The sequence below is a fragment of the Emydura macquarii genome, unplaced genomic scaffold (genome assembly GCF_026122565.2).
Source record: "Emydura macquarii macquarii isolate MOO-44397 ecotype Brisbane River unplaced genomic scaffold, CSIRO-AGI_Emac_v2 contig_1253, whole genome shotgun sequence".
In the NCBI taxonomy this organism is placed as follows: Eukaryota; Metazoa; Chordata; order Testudines; family Chelidae; genus Emydura; species Emydura macquarii.
The window spans coordinates 95,877,024-95,901,185 of record NW_027131390.1 but is presented as its reverse complement, the minus strand read 5'-3'; the positions used below and the strand labels follow the sequence as shown (position 1 = coordinate 95,901,185).

Sequence of the window (24,162 nt, the reverse complement as noted above, 5' to 3'; positions counted from 1 at the left end):
ATGCATAAACCCTTTTCCCTGCATCATGTTAGCTTTTATTTGCTGATGATTACTCAAATCGCTTCACCACACAGTGTGATCGCTAGGTGACTTGTTTCACATTAAGTTAGCTAAGCAAGCACAACAATTCCTTAAAGGTAATCACTTACCCCTTTTTTATTTAAAAAAGAGTAAGTTTTCATTTAACTAACATAAGCTGTTTTCATTGAAGGGTTTATGAATTCTGAATTCATATGCAAAAATCCATTCAAAGCTAAAAAGATTTTATTTCCCATTTGCCTGATTTTAGAGAATTTACAGTTAGAACAAAGCGACTGCAATATACTAGTATTTAATCAACAACTCATGGCTTAGGCTATGTCTACACTGCTGGCAGCACTGCCGGCAGTGCAGGATCGATTTTGCGGGTTCGATTAAGCGGCAGTAAAGACTCACTCAACTGAACCCAGAAGTTGATTCTGTAAATCCACCCTAGCAAGTAGCATAGTGTAGCACTGTGTCGATGGAAGGGCATTTCCCATTGGCCCAGCACAGTGGAGATGTTAGGAAGTTACTGTACGTAGCTTCCGTATCTCTGGTCAACTGCCACCGAAATCCGCAGCCAGTGTAGACCAGCCACAGTACGGCCAGGGAACTCACTATCTTAAGAGCCAAACTGTGGTGTACTAGCAAAGCGCTATTAACTTGGTGACTGAACCATTCCTTGGGCTGAAAATTTTTATTGGGTGATACACAGAATTCTTCCACACTTCAAAGAGTGTTTTATACCAGATCTGCAACTCAAACAATAAGATTTCCCAAGAGGGATGATTTGACCAAGATGGAGCACTGATGTGTTTCATGTACCACTTGCTGGGTGATAATATAAAAGGACTCCATGTTTCTGAAAACTAAACTGCCTTTTTTATTAAGAGAAGTATTTACAGAGATCCTGTGACTCCAACTAGCATTCTAGCCAGGTGAATACATACTGACTTTCTAGTGCTTTCTCCAAACTTTTCACTCCTCAGCAGCAGAGAAGCTCCTGGGGGTTCTCAGCAACTCTCGGATACATCTTTCTTTTTAACAGTTTTTATTACTTTTGTGTTTTTAATGCAAGCTTTAGCTGACCTGCTGGAGTCGGAGGTTACCGGTACATAGCCCAATGTGGGGAGATGGCCTTTACTGCTATCCCACTGTGACCTATTAGGCCTCAAAGACCATGCTGTCTCCAACTTCTTGTTTGTGTTATTGCTGTAGGCAAGAGAGTTTTTTTCCACCCTGCTGCTGCCTTCATTCTGTTGGTTGGCACCTTGTTGGTCCTCTGTATTGTTCATATACTTCGTTCTTTTGATTCTCCTACATCAGGCCAGCTGACAGCTGGAGCCTCTTCTAAGTCCTGGCCTGTTTAGTCTGAGTGTGTCAGCTGTCTGCTGCTACTCTATAGTTTTCTTCAGTTTTGTCTCCACTGCTGTCCTGAATCTGTAGCTATCTTATGTGACTTCAGCCCCACTGAAGCATGAAATAAATTACCATTATTAAAGTTCTTTTTCTTTTGCCCTTCACTGCAACTCTTCACTTGAGCATGTTTATTTCCTATATTGTTTTTCTTATGTTGACTACAGCTCCACCCAGACTTGTAGCAGGTATTTATCCTTCTCTTGGTCAAGCGAAAAGTTGTGATGAAGAGTAAAAGAAAAAGAACTTTAATAATGCTAATTTCATGCTCATTATGTACTTAATTTCATTACATATGCATTTGGCAGCAAATTTAACATGCCATCTGATATCAGTAGAATTTCTGCAATCTGTGGACCAAGAGCAGTATATAGGACAAGTAAGTCTGTATCATTTCTTCCTCTTTGTTCCAGGTTATATATAAATAGCTCTTACTTTTCATATTACACCCTAATCAAAACTGAGGCCCCACTGTGTTAGGCCTTGCTACTCCAGTATAGCAAGATATTTTCCTGGGAAGGGACAGCAGTACTCATGGTTACTCAACTGTTTATATCACCTCAATTACACAGCATATACATGCAGTCTTTACTAGTACAATTCTGACTTGAACTTACTATATAAGTATCTAAGTCTACAGCTTAGCACGCAAATTGTGTCTAACTCTGACTGACAAATATTTTTATTTAAAATTTAATGTATGAGCACTAAATCCAATGATGTTTACATTCATGCTGCTTGGATAAACTAAACCTGTAAGACTAAGCTCACAGAGGCCCATCTGGTATAAAAATGCTATCAGAAGGGAAGATGGCGGGGTGGGAGGGGAGGAAGATTCCTCAAGCTGCCATACAATGACTTAGTATCACAGCCAATATTCATCTCTAATGCAAGATATATTTTCAAAATGTGAATTTAAGAGGAAGAGAATTTCCTGAACTTCACTGCATTGTCTTGAGAGTTATTCTCCTAGCAATGAATCATACTATTCAAAAATAAGCCTGCTAGCCATGGCAGCACAATTCAGAAGTGTGGAAATTATTCAAACTGATTTTAGGTAAGCTGACTGTTTTCACACTGGTACCTTCCTTATACTCATTACAGCAAAACAATATTTCTTAGTGTCCTTGCAATATAGGCATGAAATGTGAAGGGGGCGACAGGAGGAAAAAATCCATGATTTTGCAGATATCTAGGGCTTGATTCTGATTTCCGATTCTTCTGTGCTTACCATCCTACAGTGGAATTTCATCTAACTTCTGTAATGGGATAGTCCACCTTCCAAAACGTTCATTAGGACAGATATGGATATCCAGTGTACCTGCTCTCAAGCCAATAAAACAGCAGTTCCCAAACTGTGGTATGCGTACCACCAGTGGTACGCAGGCCACCTCCCAATTAAGGCCTGGTCTACATTTACCGCAAAATTCAGTGGCAATCAACAGGAGATACACAAGCTACATAGAGTATGCCTGTCAACTTCCTAAATTCTCAGGAGCGAGCATCCACATTACACTGCTCCAATGGGAAATGCCCTCCTGTCAATGCAGTGTTACTCTTTTTCCGGGGGTGGATTTATTAAGTCAATTTCCGGATCGATTAAGCGGGTCTCCACTGCCGCTCAATTGTTCCCGAAGAATTGATCTGATGGCGGCGAATTTGTCGCTGTCAGTGAAGACATACCTTAAGACTGCAGAATTCTTTTAAAAAATCATTTCACTCCACCATCTCAGCTGGGGTAATTTTATAATGCATTTATTAATATTTTGCAAGACTACAGCTTTTTATATACATTGCTATGCTATTGATACAATGTGTTTTAACAATACTTAGGTATTAAGACGGTTTTCATACATAGTCTTTATAAAAAAATTGGCGAAGGTACTATATACAGGTAGTGGCATTTATGTTGGTGGTGCACAACGTGGTAGAGTTTGGGAAGTGCTGCACTAAAAGAAGGAGGGTGATATGGAAAAAAGACTGGAGTGGGGAAGGGAGAAAGGAAGAAGGTACATTTAGGTTGACTGAGCCTTTGGGAGCAACCACAATATGAATATTAAATTCACTGCAAGTTGCTGGTCTGTCTCCTCTAGACCAGAAAGGACTAATACCATGCCCTAGTCCAGGGGTGTCAAACTTGCTGATGGTGACGGACCAAATTCTCATAAACTGCACTTCACAGGGGCCATACAATACCCTCCACCGAAAAATTCGTGCCATCTTCCCCTTTTCGACGGCGCAGCATCAGCCCTTTTCGGCGCCGGGATTTCGCGGGGGACCATGTTGCCGGACTGAGTGCATTGCCGCTTTAATGGATTTCTCTGCGTCCGGCAGCGACGCTTTAAGACATTTCACGGACTCTTAAACCGGCAATTCCGTGGGCAGAGAAATCTCTATAAGTGCCAATGCCCCCACTTTGGGCGGCAGCAGCACGTCTCAAAAAAAATGGCCAGACACGGGCTGGATCAAAAAGATCCAGCTCGCGGGCCGGATGTTTGACACCCCTGCCCTAGTCTCTTTCAGGTCCTTCATTTAAGGCCACAGTTTATTAATTAATTTAAAAACAGGCCACAAAAGACAAAACAAACCAACACAGGCTGAAAAGGCCCAGAAGCTTTGGGCAGGGCTGGATTTAAAGACAGGTGACCCAGGCGACCGCGTAGGTTGCTGGACTCGGGGGGCGCCGGACTCTCAGTACTGTTTTTGTTGTTAGCGACAAAAGGGAAAATAGCATGTTTGAAGTAAAATGTTTCAGGTATTCCATATGTGGATTCATTTTTCACTAAACTCCTAGAATGTTCTGGACTTTTGTAGAATCTCATGGAACCTTCCAGACTTTCTGAGTACTACATTTGCCTTGAAACTCCTAGAATGCTGTCATCCATGCCCTCATGGATATATAAGGGTCAGAGCATAGCTAGTCAGTCAGTGAAATATAAGAATGAACTGAAGTGAAGTGAGAGCCCATCTGCGATATTATGAACCTTCTTTTATTGTGTAATTGTTAAAGTGTACTTGTGTTTTAAGACTTGAAAAGTGTAAGAAGCAACTAATAAAAGACACTAGAGATGTCTATTGAACTCCTATCTATGCAACAATATAAAAGAAATACTATTACTTCTTTTTCCATACTTAACATGTAATATTTGATGACTTCCTAAGACAGCGGAACATAAATTTTGCTCTCCTTAATACTGTCTGTTTCCCCCCATAGAAAATAAAAGATGCCCCTGAAGAAACCTTCAGAAGCTTAGTGCAGGAAGCAAAAAGCTCAGTTGCCATCTAGTTTGCAGCAAGGGGAAAATCTGATGGGAAAACATCTGAAATGGAACAACATAGACCAGGCTTTAGGCACTAGCGATCATCCCAGTGCAGAAGAAATAGAGGAGTGAAGCGTAAATGATGGAAGTCCTTTTACTAAGTAATTAGCAGATTTACTGAAAATAAGAAATGGAAGTGTGAGGAAAGTGATGAAGAATCATCCAGTTTTCCTGGCAGCATAAAGGAGAGTAATGACAAAGAAAAATCTGGTTTACATGAAAAGGAGAGAAACAATAAAGAAGAATCAGCCTCACATGATGACAGAAACAGCAGTGAGAAAAATTGCACACCACAAATCGATACATCAGAGCCCACTTTATGGCCAACAATCCTAAACTCTGCTGATATTGATGGTAACAATTTTGAACAGGCTAGGCAAAATAAAGTCTATGATGTTTCCAGTAAATGAGCAGAAGTGACACTTCTCAAAGTCACACTGAGAAAGAGTACTTGAGAATGGTGAGAAACTGACTCGGCATTGGCTAGTTTACTCGAAATCAACAGACAAAATGTTGACAAGAATGCCAAATCATTGCTTGTGCTTTCCGGGTACAATTACTGGCATAACTTAGCTGATACTCCTAAGCAACATGAAAAGTTACCTGGCCATTTTACAGCCTACTCCAAATGAATGGAGGTTGAGTCCAGGCTCAAGCTGAATAAATGCATAGAGTCAGAAAACCAGCATGTTATTAATGCAGAAACCCAGCACTGGAGGATCATGCTCGAGCATCTGAGCTCCATTACCCTCTTCTTTGCAAAAAATAATTTGGCTTTCCGGGGCTCGTGGATAAATTGTTCACTGAAAATAACAGTTATTTCCTCGGTTTGGTAGAGCTCCTTGGGAAATACGATGATGTCATGTGCAAGGCCCATGAGGTACCAAGTGAGTGAGGTTTACAACGACCTGATGGAACTAGCACCGACAAGTAAAGCCAAGGCCAGCATCTGACACAAGGCGCAAAGCCTGGCAAACCAGATCACGGACATCAAATTTCTGGTCTCAATTATGGTTTGGCATGATATCCTGTTCCAAGTAAACATTGTAAGCAAAGCATTACAAACTCAGTTGATGGACATTGTGACCGCTACTACTTTGATGCTGCCTTGATTTCGTTATGGCCTACAGAGACAACAGATTTGAAGATGCCATCATTACTGCCAAAGAAATGGTGGAAAACTTAGGAGTTGAGCCTGTCTTCAAGGAAATGCATATTCATTGGAAGAAGAGACCGTTTGGTTACAAGGGCAGAGATGACATGATGGGAAGCTCGGAAGAAAAATTCAAGAGGGAGTTTTTTTTCTCGCTTATTGACACTGCTAGAGTGTCCATCGAAGAAAAGTTCGGACAAACCAAGCACCACAAAAAGACCTGGTGGAAGGGGTTGTACGATTGTAGGAAGCTGCTGGCAGACAGGAAAATGCACTTGAACACTTGTATGAACCTTCACTAAACACTAACACACGTGGAATGTTCAGATGTCAATGATAAAGACCTCTATGTCAAATTGGACATCTGTCATATTTTGCCACATGGGAAGCACTCTCCCCTCCAAGTTCTACAATTCATTCATGATGCAGAGCTGAAGGACACTTTTCCTAATGTGTGCATAGTTTTGAGGATTCTGCTCATGTTGTCAGTCAAAGTCGCAAGTTGTGAGTGCAGCTTTTCGAAGCTGAGGCTCATTAAAACATATATTCTATCAATGATGGCTGATGAGAGACTGACATCACTTGCTATTTTATCACTTGAAAATGCTATTGGCCCGTCTTTGGATCTCTCTGATGCTGTCACCTTCTGTAACACTATTTAATACTGGTCCACCCAATGTTGGTGCACAGTTCAATTGCTTGATGTTAGTACATTTCAGTTATTCTTAAAATTAAAAAGTTTCTCTAAGCTTAGAGGAAATTAATTTTTTTCATTTGCTTATATATGGTGTGTATAAAATACAGATTTACAGCTCCTAGCATGCAAATTTATCATCTTCTATGACAGGGATAAATCATGCATGCAAATTGTGCATCAAAGTTGTGAAATAGGCTACAAATGCAATAAAAAATCCGGTATTCAAAAGTTTAACAAATGGAGAGGAAGAGGGTGTCAAAGACACTCCTAGCCTGGGGCACCATTTGGTCTGAGGCCTCTCCCATGGCCAGTTACAGGAACCAGCCTTCCTTCCACAGCTCCCCATCCAACCAAGCTCTATCAGCCCAGCTGGGTCTGATAATCCAATAGGGCTAACTGGCACCACGCCCTTGACCCTTAAAGAGGAAGACCACGTTGTTACAGACACTACCTGGAATAAACAGTACACATGAAACCCCTCAAGGTGCATCATACGAGACGGTGTATCCCCCTCTAAGTATGCATACAATATTTTCATCTCAAATTCTCTGACGTATGTAATGAATGAGCATGTTCTCATATAATAATGACATCAAGTGAACGGTTTCGCCATAACCAGTTGGCATATGTCTTAAATCAGATAACTGTATTTGGGCTGAACCGCTATAGGGTAAAATGCAAGAAATCTCCAAAAGGAGCTCTCCCCTTAAAATTGCTTCACTGCCTTGTCTCAACTGCAGCTTACAGGTCATGTATAGGACAATACTGGAGATATGCCTTGCTGCATGTACAAGATACTTTAGGTAAACCAAAATAGCTCCATGTCCTAAACAATCCTATGATTATTTCCTCATCCCATTTGTACTCAGTGCAAACACAAGTAGCCCTTATCTGATGTTGATTATGTAAATGAGGTTGGGGTTGGTACAGATCACTTCATTCTTGGGATATGTACAAGTGAGATTGGAGCTGGCATGACATTGTGTGTGACATGCACACAATGGGAACCACATCAGGAATATTATAAGGATTATAGCTGGACCATATTTGATTTAAACTTTGCATCATTCAGACAGGAAGACTGATGAATAGAGTTTCTCACAAAATAAAAGTAGCATAAGTTTGCTGCCCTGATGCAACACAGAAATATATGTAATTGGAGTTATTTTCTTTTAATAAATGCACATGAGAATCCTGCCAATAGAGATACTATCAAGCAGATAACTGAGCTATAACACTATGCAAACATCAAACAATTCTGAGAATGGAAAAACATCAAGCAATTTCTGAGGAGAAAAAACCCAGAATGATTTGCAATGCCATCAGAGCTTAAAGGTTTTGAAGTAGTCTAATGTCACAGATTTCACATTAATATTTTTATGCATCATCTTCAGTTGATATATCCAACAATAGTTTGCTACCAGCCACCTCCCCATATAGCATTTTACCAGGCTCTTTATGCTACTGCTCATGAACATGTCAAATTCATTAAATTTTTCCTCTGTTCACTTGTAGAGTTATATTTCTAAGCATTATGCTTAGAAAAGTAACTGTAAAAAATGGCACCTTATTTACTGAATTGCTCCATATACAGATTCAACAGTTCTATCTACTTAATTTTCTGGGAGGAAAAAACCCCAACTTTTTACAGTTTTTCACTCCTGTGAGCACTGCAGAGCCATCACAACTAGGGATAATGGGGAAATGTGAAAGATTATTTTCTTGTGCACCTTCAACTGGATTTTTAACTGATTTCCTGTTGCAGAATCTTTATTATTGCTGAAGATGCATTCATCAGAAAGAATAGAGCTTGGCTTTCAGATTGCAAGCTGAGTTTGCAGGCCTAGTACATGGGAGAAAAGAACATCTTTTTATTTGTAAACTGGACAAATTGTATATGATAATTAAAATAACTGGAGTCACATGATGCCATTTTGCAGAATCACTTTTCAGAGCATGACTGAACTTGAAGTTCCACCCATACTTTCAGCATTTCCTGGGCCAAATTCTGTTCTGAGTTACACTTTTGCTATCTCATTAGCCTCCAGTGCTCTGCTCCTCCCAGCCCACTTCCTGCTTCCTTGGGAGATGAAATAACAGCAGGAGTTAAACAGAAAAAACTTTTTTCAGACAGTCTCTTTTCTTTGTTAGAGCAGCTGAACTAGATTCACTTTCGCGACAGAATTCCTACACAGATAGGAGACCTCTATCCCTTAGTTCTTGTTTTTCCTTTTCCATGTCTATTGATTGACATATATGATGTATTTTGTTTAATCATATCAAAGGACAGTTTATTCTGTTCCATTACTTACACAAATCTGACCCAAGGCAAAGCAAAATAACTATTTTGACATTTATTCCAGCTTAAGAGTCAGTTAAGAGCATTCTAACCATGCATACATTTTTAAGTATGAAATTGCTTTGTAGAATGTCCTAGATCAGTGGTTCTTAACCTTTCCAAACTACTGTACCCCTGAAGCCTGAGTCCCACCCCCACGGGGCTGAGGCATGTAACTTAGTTTCAAGGCGCCCCTGTGGCTCCAGGCAATTACCTTTCTTGCCACCCCCAATATCAGCTCTGCACTTGCAACCCCTCTAAAACTCCAGATTAAGAAACATGTCCTAGATGCATCATTTTTCAGAGGTGCTGTCTTACCCACAGCAGATTTTACAGCATTGTCATTTAGAAATGGTACTACAGCTACTTGGTTAAACAAAAGTTACCATTTATTACTGTTGCTGCAAAATAAATGAGATCAACACTGAATTACCAATTAACTTCACCGGCCTCATAATTCTTGCATAGTAGTATTGTCAACTGGATGGCCCGTGATTAAAACACAGGAATGGGTCTCAGGAGATCTGGGTTCAATTACTAGCTCTGCTACAGATTTCCTGTATAACTTTGGGTAAATCATTTCTTTGTGTCTCAGTCCCCCACTTGACGGACAAAGGGTGGAATAATAATATTCCTATACTGCATCTGTCTTTATTTAGATTGTAAGCTCTTTGGGGCAGGGAACATCTCTTACTGTGTATCTGTACAGTGCCTAGCATAATGGGGGTTTGAGCTCAGCTGCTGTAATACATAGCAAGAATGAGCTGTCAGTCAACCCAGACCTCAAGTCTGATATCAAATCCACTATGGTGAGAAGTTACCCGAAACATTAAATAGATTTTTCTTAAGACAGTAACTTAACAGAAATTATGTCAAATTCTTACTTGTATCAATCCAAGGAAAGTCAAGTCAACAGGTAAATACCAGATATATGTCAGGAAGCATTCAGCCCATTTATTTAAATATTTGAAAAATCAAGGACCAAAGAGTATGCTCATTTCCAGATTTGTAAGATGTGTATTGGAGCTAAAAAACCTTTTCTTTCTTGCTGTATTGGCCCTCTGCATTGCCCCTCCTTCCCTATCTCAGGAGACTATGATATAGTCATGTTTTTTCTGGAGGAACACAAAAATACTTTTGATAAGTTTTTTCTGTACCTTTTGAAGAGCTGCTTCTTTTGGAATACATCAGATTGCACCCAAAGGGTAGATTTTATCCACAAAATTATCCTCCGGCAAGAGCTTTATTCCCCCTCCTAGAAATTACTTAATTTGAATACTTATTTTTCTTGTAGTCTAATACGTTACATTCAGTACTTGAAAGAAATTAATTTAAAATACCAATACCCTCAAGATTCAAGACCTAGTTTTAGAACCAAAGATTCTTCAGCTTTTGAGTTAAGACAAGTATTTTTCCCCCATATGAAATCTCTGGCAGTAAACTGCACATATTTTTCTTTTTGAGGTGGTTTTTCAGCAGCAACATAAGGCAACCCTATATAACTATTTAGTTTTCCAGAGAAAAATCACAGAATTAGGTCCTGTTCTCATAGTGAAGTCAAGAACAAAGTTGCTTAAATGGGAAACTACACCATTCACTGGTTCAAGAGAAGTTAACAGGTGCCAAATTTAGAATGCTTCAAAAGGAGGATAATTTTTCTTAGTAACCTTAGTAACCGGCCTACAATCATCTATATTACAGTAGCACCACATAGCCCCAAACGAGATTAAGCTCAGTAGTTTTAGGCATTGTATGAAAGCCGCGTCAGAGACAATCCCTGCTCCAGAAAGCTTACAGACTAAACAGACAAGAAAGAGAGTCTCATTATCCCGAGGTTGCAGAGCAGGAGCTGAGGCACAAAGACATGCCAGTATCACTCAGGAAATATTTGGCAGAGCTGGACGCTGAACCCAGAACTCCCAAAGGAGGTGCAAACAAGCAACACACTGGGAACAACAGAGAGGGAGAAATCGTCTTCTCAGGCTGTGGACCTTCTTCGCAGCCATGGCTCTTCTCATGGGAGGGGAAAGGCCCAAAGATCTGTGTAGCATGGACCCATCCATTCCAAACCTGCCAAGTGCTTGGCATCCCCACTTCACGACAGCATGCAGAGGAGTCATCGTGCAGGGTGTGTGCTCCCACCGAGCGGTGTTCCCGTGCTCTCTGCACCCCAACGGAGTGATCAGAACATACCCCACTGTTACTTTTTGATAACGAGACCACTAAAAAAGTACTATTTAACAAATATTTTTGGTAGATGTCTAATCATGTTAAGAGATATGCCATTCTATTGTACACAGAAAGCATTGCTTATCACTATGGTTTGGAATGAGGAAGGAAGTCACTATAATTCCAGATTACAGCTAGGTAAGGCACTGGGAATTAGATTTATGTATCATGCAACATGGTACTCTTCTTTTTATTAGAGTTCAGAAGCTTTATAAAAGCACAGTGCACCACGTCAAGTGATAGGGAAACATCAGAAAGTCATTCCCACAGTCTAAACATAGTCAGATTCATCCCACAGGACACACCAGCATGCCTGTGTACCAATTCCAGACTTGGAAACTATGTGATGAAGTCTTCATTGTAAAATATTCAATGGAATATCAAAGGGTACATTAGCACAATTACGGGAGAGGCCAAGATTTAATGGGCCATGAAGCATGAACTACCACAGTACAGAAGCTTCCTGCAGAGCTGAGCTCTGGGCAGGGCAGTGTGATAAAACTGTTTGTGCTTCCCTTGTTCTTGGGTAAACACAGACCTTCAGCTAATCTGGCATCTTTCAACAGAATTCTATTCATTTAAAGATATAGATTTGTACATTTAATTGAACCAACAAGGTGTGCCAATGCCAAGATGAATAATCTTCTTACTCCAACCTTTATCCTTCCCTCACTGTCCCTCCGCACCGTTCAATGTCTTTTCTTTTTGTGTCACATTTATAATAAGACTAAAGGTTTGGGACCTCTTTGGGAGAGTGACCGTTTCTCTTTGGTTTGCAAAGCACATATTAAATAAATAGTAGAAAAAACAAGTTCATTTCACCTTTAGTTTCCTTTCCATGCCTGTCAGCTAAAGATCTTGTTCCCTATACTGGAGCAAATCTGGTGCACCTAACCTGACTTCAATTGAAACCTTGCTTGTGTTATTAGAGCAGGATTCATCCCATTGGCCCCTCCTCTGCGTTCCCCTTGTCATGTGTTACATGATGAATCAGTCACAAGTTCAACTCATTATGAAGTGGTACTGATAAGAGACCACAAATCATGACAAGTGTTAATACATATGTTATTGTGATAACTGAAAGGTCTTGCATTCGCTGAGATACAGGGCTACTAGGACATTAGGTGCCGGGGTTTCAACTGATGTAAATCAGTGTATCTTCACTGATTTACAAAGCTTTAAGTCAACAGAGCTCCACTGACTTACACCAGCATCTATTTAGCTCAAACAGGCTGTGAAGGCTAAAAAATAGGAAATTAACAGTACCTGTAAAAAGGTTTGTTTTAAAATAAAATTAATGACTCCTTAGCTACAAATATAAATTTAACTGATTTTCTGTGTTCCCTGAGAGTTAAAACAATGAACGCCTTGTTTTGATTAAAGCGATGCTATTGTATTAATATAAATGCCACAGAAATATTCTAGCAATTAACCAAGAGAACAAACTCCAACAATTTCTTATACTTTAATATGAAGATTTTCCTAGATCTAAAAAAAATTTAAATCCCAAATATACTATAGGCAGAGCATTTTCACTATTTATCAGTAGATTTCTCTTTATATTTTGCATCAAATTCATATTGTTATGCAACTTATATATTACTTTTTAAAAAGAATTTCAAGAAATGACTAATCGAGTTCCATTAGCAGCACACTTCTCTTGTACTCTATCAAAACCAGCTTATAAATTTACTCTCTCTTTAGATTTCAAAACAGCTTTTTTTCAGGTCATCCTTGTAAAAATATTAACCCACTAATGCTGATGTGCCCAATCACCAATCCATCATTGCTTGAGGGGTCTCAGGATTGCAGAGCTTAACCTTCTAAATATTAAAGTGGCCACAGTTCACTGTTATTAGTGTGTATTAGCCAGTGAGGTACTGCCTAGGGCAGCGTACATCTGTTTCTAGTCATAAAATGGGATTTGCTCCATGCTAAAGGCAACTGCTCCTCTGATATTAAATGAACCCAGTGGATAGTGAGAGACTTCCTGCACCTTTGCTGCACTGCCTTGATTGGCTCCTTCAGGGGTTATCTAATGTGTAAATGACAGCTTTCACACACGGGCAATTTACTTTACACACTGTACTTTTACAAACTGACTGTGTTTTACATTCAGGCCTTAAACAACAGGATTTTTTATACCAAAGCTTGTTTTTCCTTTTTCAGTGTTACCTTTTGAATAATCCCTATTGCCTACCACCTCAGTTTCTCTAACTACTGCTGAAAATGAGGACAGTATATTACATTCTGCAACTGTGAATGCTGAAAACAGATCTTTCACAGTTCAACACTTCTTAAATATTGGAACTGGGGTCTGCTAACAATACAGGGCCAAATCTAAGTCCCCTTGAAGTCAAATGACACTAGAATTTGTCCCACAGTGTTTGAACTACGTCACCAATATTCCACCTTGAAAATGCTGAAGAAGGTTTGTACTTTAACTGAACTTTGGTTATGGATGTTATTTTAAATGAATATAGCTCCCTCTTCTGGTAGTAAGCCAGAATCAGTAACAGTAGGAACTGAAAAAAAAACATCAGGATATTTTTCTTCCTGTATGTGCTCACATAATTCCTGTTACACTTAAAACAATAATAGAATGGAAGTAAATTAATTAATAATCAGTATGTTCCTCATATTCTTATAGAATAATTTGATTAGTAAACCAAATTCTGAACTAAATTAACTAGGAAAAACTAAAATTGGCTTTGAAGAGCAGAAGAACTCAGAGACTACACATTTATCAAGCTTCCAATAGATTAATATCAGGAAAACTCAGTGAATTGGGTTTAGTTTAGTTTATGTTGTTGCTATTGCTGTTCTTAAATGAGTGCTGAAATGCCTGAAACATTCTGTTTTTAAATTGTGAAGAATATTCTTCTTAAGAGACTACCAGTAATTACAAAATGTCTGTACAGCTGTATATATGGAGCAAATAAAAAGGAACACCTCTAACATGAAGAATTAATGGGTCAAATCAATGATCACATTTGAAATCCCACTACAGACAATAAGATTGCAAAGTTGTAAATGAGGACATTTGGCCCACTGAAGGACAGAATTAATGAGGTCCAGGTGCATTAGGTTAAACTTCTAAAGAAATTGGTCAGTCATTATCAGTGATAATAACTATCATTAAAGTCACTGAGTTTCTACATGCATGAGGACTATGTGATGTAGCTCTAATGAGAAGCTAGAAAGTAGTGTAAATAGACAATCTAACAGAAGAAGAAGATGGATGGATCAGCAGGCTTCATCCTGTTTTTAGGATGTTTAACGTTCAAAGGGAACATGCAGCTATTCCATGACAAAATACAACAAACCGAAACCTGAAAGAATGTAATATTTAAATTAAAAGTGAATATAGCTCAATTTCAAGTCAGGGAACTTCAATGGAAATAGTGAATCTGCCTCATTATATGCTACTTTTTAATTAAAGCACAGAGAGCTGAGTTACTAAATACTGGGACATAAATGTTGGATTGCCAAAAGATAATTTAGCCTCTTTTAGCTCATCTTTTAACACTTCATTTACTGCTAAACAACATCTATTTTTGAATGACCTCAGTGCTTCTGCATCAACAAACTTTCCAGTTGCTCAAGGCTATTGCACAGATTTATCACTTCTGTGATAGAAGTGTTTCCAAGCTGAAGGCAGCACATTATGCTGCCATGTGTAAGACATGAGTTCAAGAGCAAACTCAGACTCCCTCTCCTTGGTAAAGACCAGGCACACTGCAGATATAATGTACTGGCTAACTGGAAATGCTGACCATACAGGTTTTAGAAGCATTACCTGCTAGCTGATTAATGGAACAACATTAATATCAGCCTTGGTGAAGGCCACATATTCAGCTCCCTAGCTGGAGACAGAGTGCCAGAATAGTGATAACAGCTGGAAAGAGGTAAAGGCAGCAGAGAGAGGAAGGAGGAGTAAAAACAGGAGCCTCCATTATGACTGAGCGAGTTTAGTCTATACTGTAATGTCTTAGTGTGATAAATGTCTCTCTGTAGATAGGGAACAAGAAATGCTTGCATGACCTTCTCATAAACATACTAGGGAAATACAACTTAGATGGAGCTTCTATAAGGTGGGTGCATAGCTGGTTGGAAAATCATTCTGAGACAGTTGTTTTCAGTCAAACTGGAAGGGCAAATTGAATGGGATCCCGTAGATATCAGTTCTGGGTCCAGTTCTGTTCAATATCTACATCGGTGATTTAGATAATGTCATAAAAAGTACACTTATGAAGTTTGCAGATGATATGATGATGGGAAGGATTGCAAGTGCTTTGGAGGATAGGATTGAAATTCAAAATGATCTGGACAAACTGGAGAAACGGTCTGAAGTAAATGGAATAAAAATCAATAAGGACAAATGCAAAGTATTCCACTTAGGAAGAAACAATCAGTTGCACACATACAAAATGGAAAATGACTGCCTAGGAAGGAGTACTGATTTTTAAGAGCAGGTTGGACAGACACCTGTCAGAGATGGTCTAGATAATGCTTGGTCCTGGCCTTGAATGCAGGGGTCTGGATTAGAAGATCGCTTGAGGTCCCTACCAATTCTACGCTGAATTTTAAAAACTGTTTAAAAGGGACCTTTTCTGGAATTTACTTTAATTTCCAACTTCATTCCCCTTACAGTTACTGGTCCTGAATGAACCCAAAAAGAGTATACAGAGTTTTTTGTTTTGAATTTTCAAATGAACACCTAATTTGGACACAGATCTGACATAGGTGGAGAACCCAGCCAACCACATCCTCCCCCTAAAGTTTGAGGAAGTTCAAATCATGGTCAGACATCCCACTGATTTCAGTAGGCTTTGGATCATGACCTCTCTCTGTACTTATGCCTCCAGATGGGACAGAGAGAGGCGCATGAAGATGGCAAAAATTTCACAGTCAAACTTTTTCAAACATGAATAAATAAATAAAGATCCAGATTGTTTTATATTTTATCCTTGATCTCTCATCCATGACTCTTGTGTATGCACAAAGAATTAATGCAAGGAAGTTGTAACGAGAATGATAAAATACAACACAGTTTATGGTAAGAATTGAATTGTTTTCTGGTAGCTCCCCCCCCCCCCTTTTTTTTTTTTTTTTTTTAAACTTATAGTGTCTACCAGTTTATGCTAAAAATTCACTATAAAGCAACAATAACATGGATCACATAGAAACTCATTAATATAACTTGTTTTCCCATTATTAGCACCATCTGAGCCTGTTGAAAGTCTTAACCAGGGCTTTAATTTCTCCACAGAGGGCTTTAAATTAATTAGTGGTTTACATGCTAACAAAGAATCTGATACATTCATAAATCAATCTAATGTAGGAGGATTACAGAAGGGTGGAAACCTATTCAGTAGGGACCTCACATTCAGTTAACATGGTGTGTTTCTAACAAAAGGGTGCAGGTGTGAAATAGATGGATACAGAGAAGAAGCCATGATAATCACTTTGCATTACTTAAATCCACAGCAGGAAACATGGTAAATCAGAGCCTCAGGCCCACCCTAAGTGAGAATCATGTAGACATAAAAGACAATATCGTACCACTTTAACCTTTATAAATAAATTGTTTGAGTACTATGATTTATTCTGTGTGGGTTACAGGCCAATTGAACTGAAGGAAAATTGATTAGAATTAAAGTTCTTAGATGCAGGAATCTAATAAAAATGACTAGTAAGCATAAATATATCATAGTGCACAAATATATAAACAGACATAAAAGTGTCTGAAGTTTTACTTGTTTTTTAATATGAACGTAAGTCAGGCTATGGTGTATTTTGTATAGTTTCAGTATGCTCTAGGTTTTCAATCCCAAAACAATTATTTTACAATTAAAATATGGCTGCAATGACATACATAGTTGAGAAGACATTTTTATTGTAAGTTCCAGATTCATGTACTCTCAATGTTCAAGAAATTTAGTTTTGTTCTGAGCCCAAAGAGATGTTTTCTTTTTTGGCGATTGATGAAAGTTTGGTAAATTATTATTTGGTTATTTTTGAGTTACATGAGCCTGAGGAAACAACTTCTTTGATGATTTCAGATGTTTCCATATACTTCTATGTTCTGGAATAAACTCTTACTTGCATTATTTTTAAAGCTCCTAAATTTGCAAATCAATATTCTGCCATCACAGATAGTTACACATTTCTGATTGGCTTCAATGTTGGGGATTTTTTTTTGGAGGGGGAGGGGGTATTTGAGGATATAATGTAGCTTTTAGTCTTTAGTGAGGGAAAATGTCTTTGACACTTTACGTTTAAAAAAAAAAATTAAGACTTCAAATATGTGTGGTTAAAAATTACACAGTAAGGGCCAAACTGCAGTCTGGGTACATGCTCATGGCTTCTGCTTCTAGATACATTTCTAGGGCCTTTTCTAGAAGATCTTTGGATATTCAGACAACTTTCTACGGTTCTGACTGGACTTCTCTGCCCTGTGCTGACTGGCTGTTTGCTTCAACCCGCTCACTCTCCATCTCTCAGTCTTTTCATCTTAGCTTCACACCACACCACACCATACCTACCCCTCTTACCCACTCCTCCTCTGCCCTGTCCTCCTCACTCCTTTCCCTTCCTTTTAGCTTACCCCCTCTTAAGTAAACCCACCCACCCCAAACAAACCAAAACACAGAATTAATGTTTGTTCCCCTCACGTAGTTCACTCTGCTTGTGTGTTCCATCCCTTCCCCTACCCTACCCTGAATCTGACTTGTCTATTTAGATCATAAGCTCTTCTAGGCAGGGACCATCCACTACACTGTACAGTGCCTAGCACAGTGGAATCTCCATTCTTGGTTGTCGCTGAGGCATTACTGTAATAAACATAATTAATAATAAAGTCTCTGTGCAATTTGACAGTGAACAATCCACAAAACCAAAAATTATTTGTGAAGATGGTTCAGTAAAATATTGTGAACAATAAATAAATCTAAGCAAATCAAACTCTTCACAGATAAGTTTAGCCTATTTTTCCATTTCATATGTATCAAATAATGTATTCCCTATATTTACTGAACTCTAGGTGTGATACACCCCCAGCTTTCATAAAATTCATGTTTAAAAATGTATTGGTTATATGAGTAAAATGTATTTATGTATTTTTGGTAGAGACAATTTATCTTGAGAGAAAAAAAAATCTTAATTTAATCCTTTCACCTCAGTATTTCCTGGCAGATCTACTGGCAAGAATAAATTGAACACTGAGATAGTGTAACTCTGGGAGCCAAGGACTTACAAAAAGTGTATTTCCTATGTGAGTCTGATCGCTTGGTATCATATACTGTTTACGCCTGATCTGTTCTCTCGCCAAAAGATGGGATAACTATCCATGAGTGGCACTCAACATTCTCTCCTCATAAAGATGCATTTTATTACTGCTTACCACATGTTTTATTTATACAGATGTGTATAACTCATATTTTGATCAAAGATATCACAGCTTAAATAGGATCTAAAAGACATGCTTAATGTTTACTTTTAATTATTGCTCTGTCTGAATAATCCCCACTGCAGCAATTCCTGTATCGGTGGGTGGACAAGATAGTGCAACTGGTTTTTCCTGTCTATAATTCTCATGGGCTGCACATAGGAGGCAACAGCTGGTCTTAAGTTATGGCTGAAATTAACTGGCAGCCCCCCGTGTAGGAAAGCAAATTCTAAATAGTGTATTCTTAACATGATTCATGCTGGGAAAGCAATAGTGAAAAGTATTCACAACTTCTTCACACTGTGACCAAATGGGAGCCAGATGGAAAGTGGTGGAGTACTGACCAAAAGAGCTAGCACCATATGTTCTGCCTCCAACTGCGCAGGTGTTACTGTAACACAAGTGGGAAAGGTATGAATACCCTAAATCCACTGAGGTGGATCATATTTAAAGGTGAATGGGTTTAGCTTATTACCAGAGCTGGTTGAAAAATTTAGGATGAAACTTTATTCCATCAAAACCAAAATGTCTTGTGGAAGCATTTTGTGGAATCACATTTGATAAAAATGTTGTCAGGAAAGTTTCTTAGGTCTAGGATGGAATTTCTAGGGGACAGAGGGAGAGAGATAGCACAAGAGCACCATCTCCTAACAGCCAATAGTCCTGTGGTTATTCCACTCAGGTGGGATGCAGGAGACAGATTCAAGTTCCTCTATTGAATCAAGTACAGCCAGGACTTAACCTGAGTCTCCCACACCCCAGGCAAGTGCTCTCACTACTAGGCTGTTGGCTATTCCAGAGCAGCTTGTAAAAAATTGAGAGCAAGGGCTCATTTTCATCCTGCATCAAAATGAAAACAAATTTTAAAACCTAAAAAATTCCAGTAATTGTTGTTTTTCCAACCAGCCTTATTTATTACCACCTTGGCCCAAGTACATCCTCAAAAACCAAATTTTCCTTTGGAACTGATCAGCTGAAAATGGTTTAAGTCTGACACACCAGCATAGGACCAGATGGTGCCTATTAGGACAAAAGACAGTGCTGGGGTACTACAAATTGTGCACTCCCATCAGTAAGGCAGGAGGACTGTAACTGTGGCTACCTCATTTGCACAGTGTAGAGACTCGCCCTTTTTTCACAAGGTAGTTGGGTGGTAGGATCCTTGCGCTCTCCCAGCCTCGGGCACCCATAGTGAAGTCCCACCATATTCTGTCCCAAAGCTATTTATTCCAAGCTTAAGAACATACCCTGACTGACAGCACAGAATATTTCAAAGGGACTTCAGTATGTTTGTTTTGGAGTAAAAATATGCAGGTTTGTGTATAAGAGTGGACTGGCTAAAAACTACACTAGTAGTTCTATGTAAATCTCATGGCTGCCTTTTCTGTTCTGCACATCCTCGGTCATGACATTAACGGCAATTATGTGCATGCCTTAAATCAACAGACTATGACAGAATACCTTGTACCTGGGCCCATTTGTTTTCATTCCAAATAAGCAGTTAGTCCACTCCAGAAGTGCTCACTCTCCCTGACCACTCAGAATCAGGGAGGTTACAGACATATTGGAAACAGAGGAGCATGAAACCATATGGGCTTCTTTTCCCTACAAACTATTCAGCTGTAACTCCTCCATCTCTCTCGTTCTGCCCATCCAAATGGGGACGTTTGGCATGACTTTACGTTATTTTACAATTGTAACTATATATACACAATTTAAAAATATTTGATGGTAAACCTCTCCCTTCCTTCTCCCATGCTTCACATGTCGCTTCTCTTTTAGACAGTGAGGTCTTGGTTTGTATCTGTACGGTACAATGGGGACCCAACCCTGACTGGGGCCTCTGAGCACTACTATGAAATGAATACAGTGGTTGCTAAACAACAGGTGAGCTTCACATCAGTACAGGAGACACACACAATCAGTGATTTCTTGGGATGGCAAAAGGAAGGAGGACACTCACAACTTAAACTAGCCAGAGAAGCAGCAGTATCCATGTGCCCAGTCCCAGAGAAAAAGAGCTACCAACCGTCAGCAGGAGCAGCAGTGAACAACTACACAAACTGAGGGCACTACAATACAGAGACAAGCAGATCATTATCAGGAGGGACACAGCATTGATGTCACTGAGATAGGCCACAAGTGAGTCCTACAGTGAAGTATTGAGGTTGTGGTTGGTATCCTGCTGCTGCTGCTCAGTCAGTCGCCACTGACTTTCCCACCACCAGTTGCCTAAAGCACTCCACCAGCATCTCCCAACCTGGGTGTGCTCCCAGTTATCCAGAGTGCCTGTCCAGCAGTGGGCAACGTCCGTGGCAAATGCAGCACAGCAAGGATCTCTCCACTATCATCCAGAAGCCAATGTGACCCTCAGCTGTCACTACTGCTTATTGTCTTTCCCCAGGCCACCCAACCCCAATTCATTCCAATGATGGTGGTAGAACCAATGGCCTCCTCCCCATCAGCAGCCCTCATATATTATGGGAGTGGGTGCCCATCCCATCATAGGATCACATATGTGGTCTGTGCCATGTGCAGAGGTGGTTCTATAAGATTTGTCAGTAGTTCTCTGCAAGTGGTCTAATGATTTGCACAAATTTGCTTCTCAGATTTTTTTACCAAATCCTTTTCTAAGGATAATTACATTCCATTTGCCCCAGTATCTTTCATCAGATACCTTGCTCCATGTTCCCAGGATGGAACACATGCAAAGTCTCTCTAAGCTGGAGGCTCTTTTGTTGCTTGAGCATTTCATTTCCTTGTCCGTCTCTCCCGCTCCTCCGCACAGTTGCTCATGCTTCCTAGTACCAATTATTCAGTTTATGTTGAACCACTGCATCTCTAATGTCTCTCAGTCCTTCACTGCCTTCTGGCACCCTCACTATTACACTATCAAATTATACAAGTCAATGCACATGGGAGTGACTGTGCTAGCACTTCCAGCACACACACAACTGTTAACATGCATGAATTTGCATTTGATTCACGGTGAAGGGAATAAAAAATGGTTTCATCATAACCAGACCAAATCATGAGTTGGATAGAACATGGGTTCTCAACCTAGAGGTTCCAAACAGAATTCATCCTTCTTTTCTTTATGACTAAATAGAAGTAGTGTGGAGGGGGAGTCCCAAACTTTTTTCTGTTGTAATATGAGGGTATATTATGGAAAATGTTGAGAACCAGTGGGATAGATCAAATATGATCCCTATCATTCCTCAAGCAATAGCAATACAGTAGATAATATTTAATCTATCTGAATATAAACCATGTATTTACGAAACTGAATCTTAATGTACTTTGAATCCAGTACATCATTCATAGGGGAATGGAGTCTAGTGGCAGTTCATTTGCTATGACTCCTTCTATATCACTATAGACAGTTTTATATAAGACTAGTTCAGGACAACATCAACCTATTTATATGTTTTTCTGCCTGACACAGGATAAGCATGCATTGGAATCACATGTACTCAAAAAGTAAGTATATCTAGAAGGTTAATATTACTTATTTAACAGAGCCTTGAATTATCCCACAAGAAGTGCTTCACACTCTAGACACTGCATTAATTCTTTGCCACTGGCCTACCGAGAGGGAGGGCTGGAGACCGGGACAGGCCCCTGGGCACTGGCCTGCTGGGGGGCACCAGGCCAATCCTTCACAATGCGCAGGACATGGGGGCGCAGGAGGCTCTGAGGGATGCAGAGCCTCCTGTGCCCCCCACCTGTCGTGAAGGACTTGCTTGGAGCGCACTTACCCACCACTCCAACCCCGCAGCCCAGTGTCCGCTCCAATGGGGTGGCCTCACCCCCCGACCTGGGGGGGGGGTCCAGCCAGCCCTTCACGACATGCAGAGGGGGCGCGGGAGCGGAAGCGGGTGCCGGAGACCCTCCATATGCCACTGTTCTATGCCTCCAAGGAAAAACTAGTTTATAAAATTAAAGGAAATATTTCAATCAAGGTAACAGCACTTTGTACTTTTAAAAAATAATTTATACTGAAAACTAATACTCAGTGGCAAACCTGTGGTCCGATCTTTGCCATCTTTCCTCAGGCAAAACTCTTTCTGAAGCCAGTGGGAGTTTTGTGTGAGTTACAGACTCCTAGATTATGATTTAACACTGTAAGGTTTTTTTCCTCAACTTGTATATTAGCTCTGCACCAATACATGCAGTAGATTAATAATTTATAGTCCAGAAGGGACCACTGTGACCATCTAGTCTGATAGCCTGTATAACACAGGACACTGGAATTCTCTGAATTAATTTCTGTTTGGATGTTTTTCTAAATTATATGCTCTAGCTCAATCTTGATCTACAAATTGTCAGTGATGGAGAATCCACCACAACAACTTGGTAAGTTGTTCCAACAGTTAATTGCAGTGTCAGTTACACTGTTAAAAATTTGCTCCTTGTTTCCAGTTAGAGTAGCTTTAACTTCCACTAAAATGCATAGCTTCAGAGTCAAATTCATCTTTATCGTCATGCTGCTAGTTATGCCTCCCAAATCGCTCTCATTTTATTGTACTAGTCATTAAATGTAGCTTATAGATATATATATTTAAAGGGGAACTGTTGAAATTTTATGGTTTTCAAGATTTTGCATCACAAGACTAACGGAGTTTTACATGCACACATACACTCCCCATATGGTCACTGTTTCAGACTGTCCACTTAAGTTTAACAAACTATGGGTCAAATTCTGCCTTCAGATCCAACTATATGACTCCATTTAAGTCAATGGCAGCCTCATGCACATGTCTAAGGGAACTGGGTTTTGTTTTAGGCTTCTTGAACATGTCTTCTTTATCCCTGGGGCCCACCAGACTTTTCAGGTGAATAGAATCCTTCTCAGATGAGAAAAGTCCTCTGGATTTTAAATAAATTAGGCAATATCAATAACTGGTGGGGGCAAAAAGAGAGTTGTTCTAGTGTGATAAGGCATGCTATCAATTGATGTTAACCAAATAGTTAAACCAAAACCAGCCATTCCAGTTTTTAACTGGCTTCATCCCACAAGCTTGATACATGGAATACCAACAACCAAGGGAAAATGAAAAATAAATTAAGAGCTTAACATTTATAAAGTGATCAAACTAGTCTTTTCTTTCAGCTTCCTTACATTCATTTTTCCATTTTTCACAGCTTGGGAGGGGTACATTGATGACTAAACAAACCCAATCTTTCAACCTGAAATTGCCTATTTAGGTTCACAGGGCTACTTGCATGAGTCTCAGTGTGAATTTCCAGCAAAGACTAAAGCAAAGGAGACTATTTCTCTGCCTAATAACAGTATTTCCAAGGCAATGGTGTTTCCGGTATAGCTGTGAGTTTTTCCAAACCCATCACTGGCAAAAACATAATTATACTTAATTCAGGACTAATATTTCAGTGGCCATCCTCAGGAAGATGAAATGTGTCCGAGGCCTGAATGGAGAGGGTACAACTGGAATTACAAAACAGATAACTTACCATTGTCCCTTCACTCTTACTTCGCTCAACTTCCCGCTGTAGCTGAGCCACAGACAACTTCTCCCT

General features: G+C 39.6%; 1 protein-coding gene across 2 annotated transcripts in view; it reads right to left on the bottom strand.

The window, feature by feature from the left end:
• Positions 1–24,162, bottom strand: part of NCKAP5 (NCK associated protein 5) — a 567,200-nt gene that overhangs the window by 284,999 nt on the left and 258,039 nt on the right. The window contains exon 6 of one of the 2 annotated variants that reach the window (XM_067549546.1): positions 24,097–24,156. In XM_067549546.1, the coding sequence (XP_067405647.1) occupies positions 24,097–24,156 (60 nt within the window). Of the gene's footprint in view, positions 1–24,096; positions 24,161–24,162 lie in introns of both variants that reach the window. The other variant, XM_067549544.1, reaches the window with a different exon arrangement.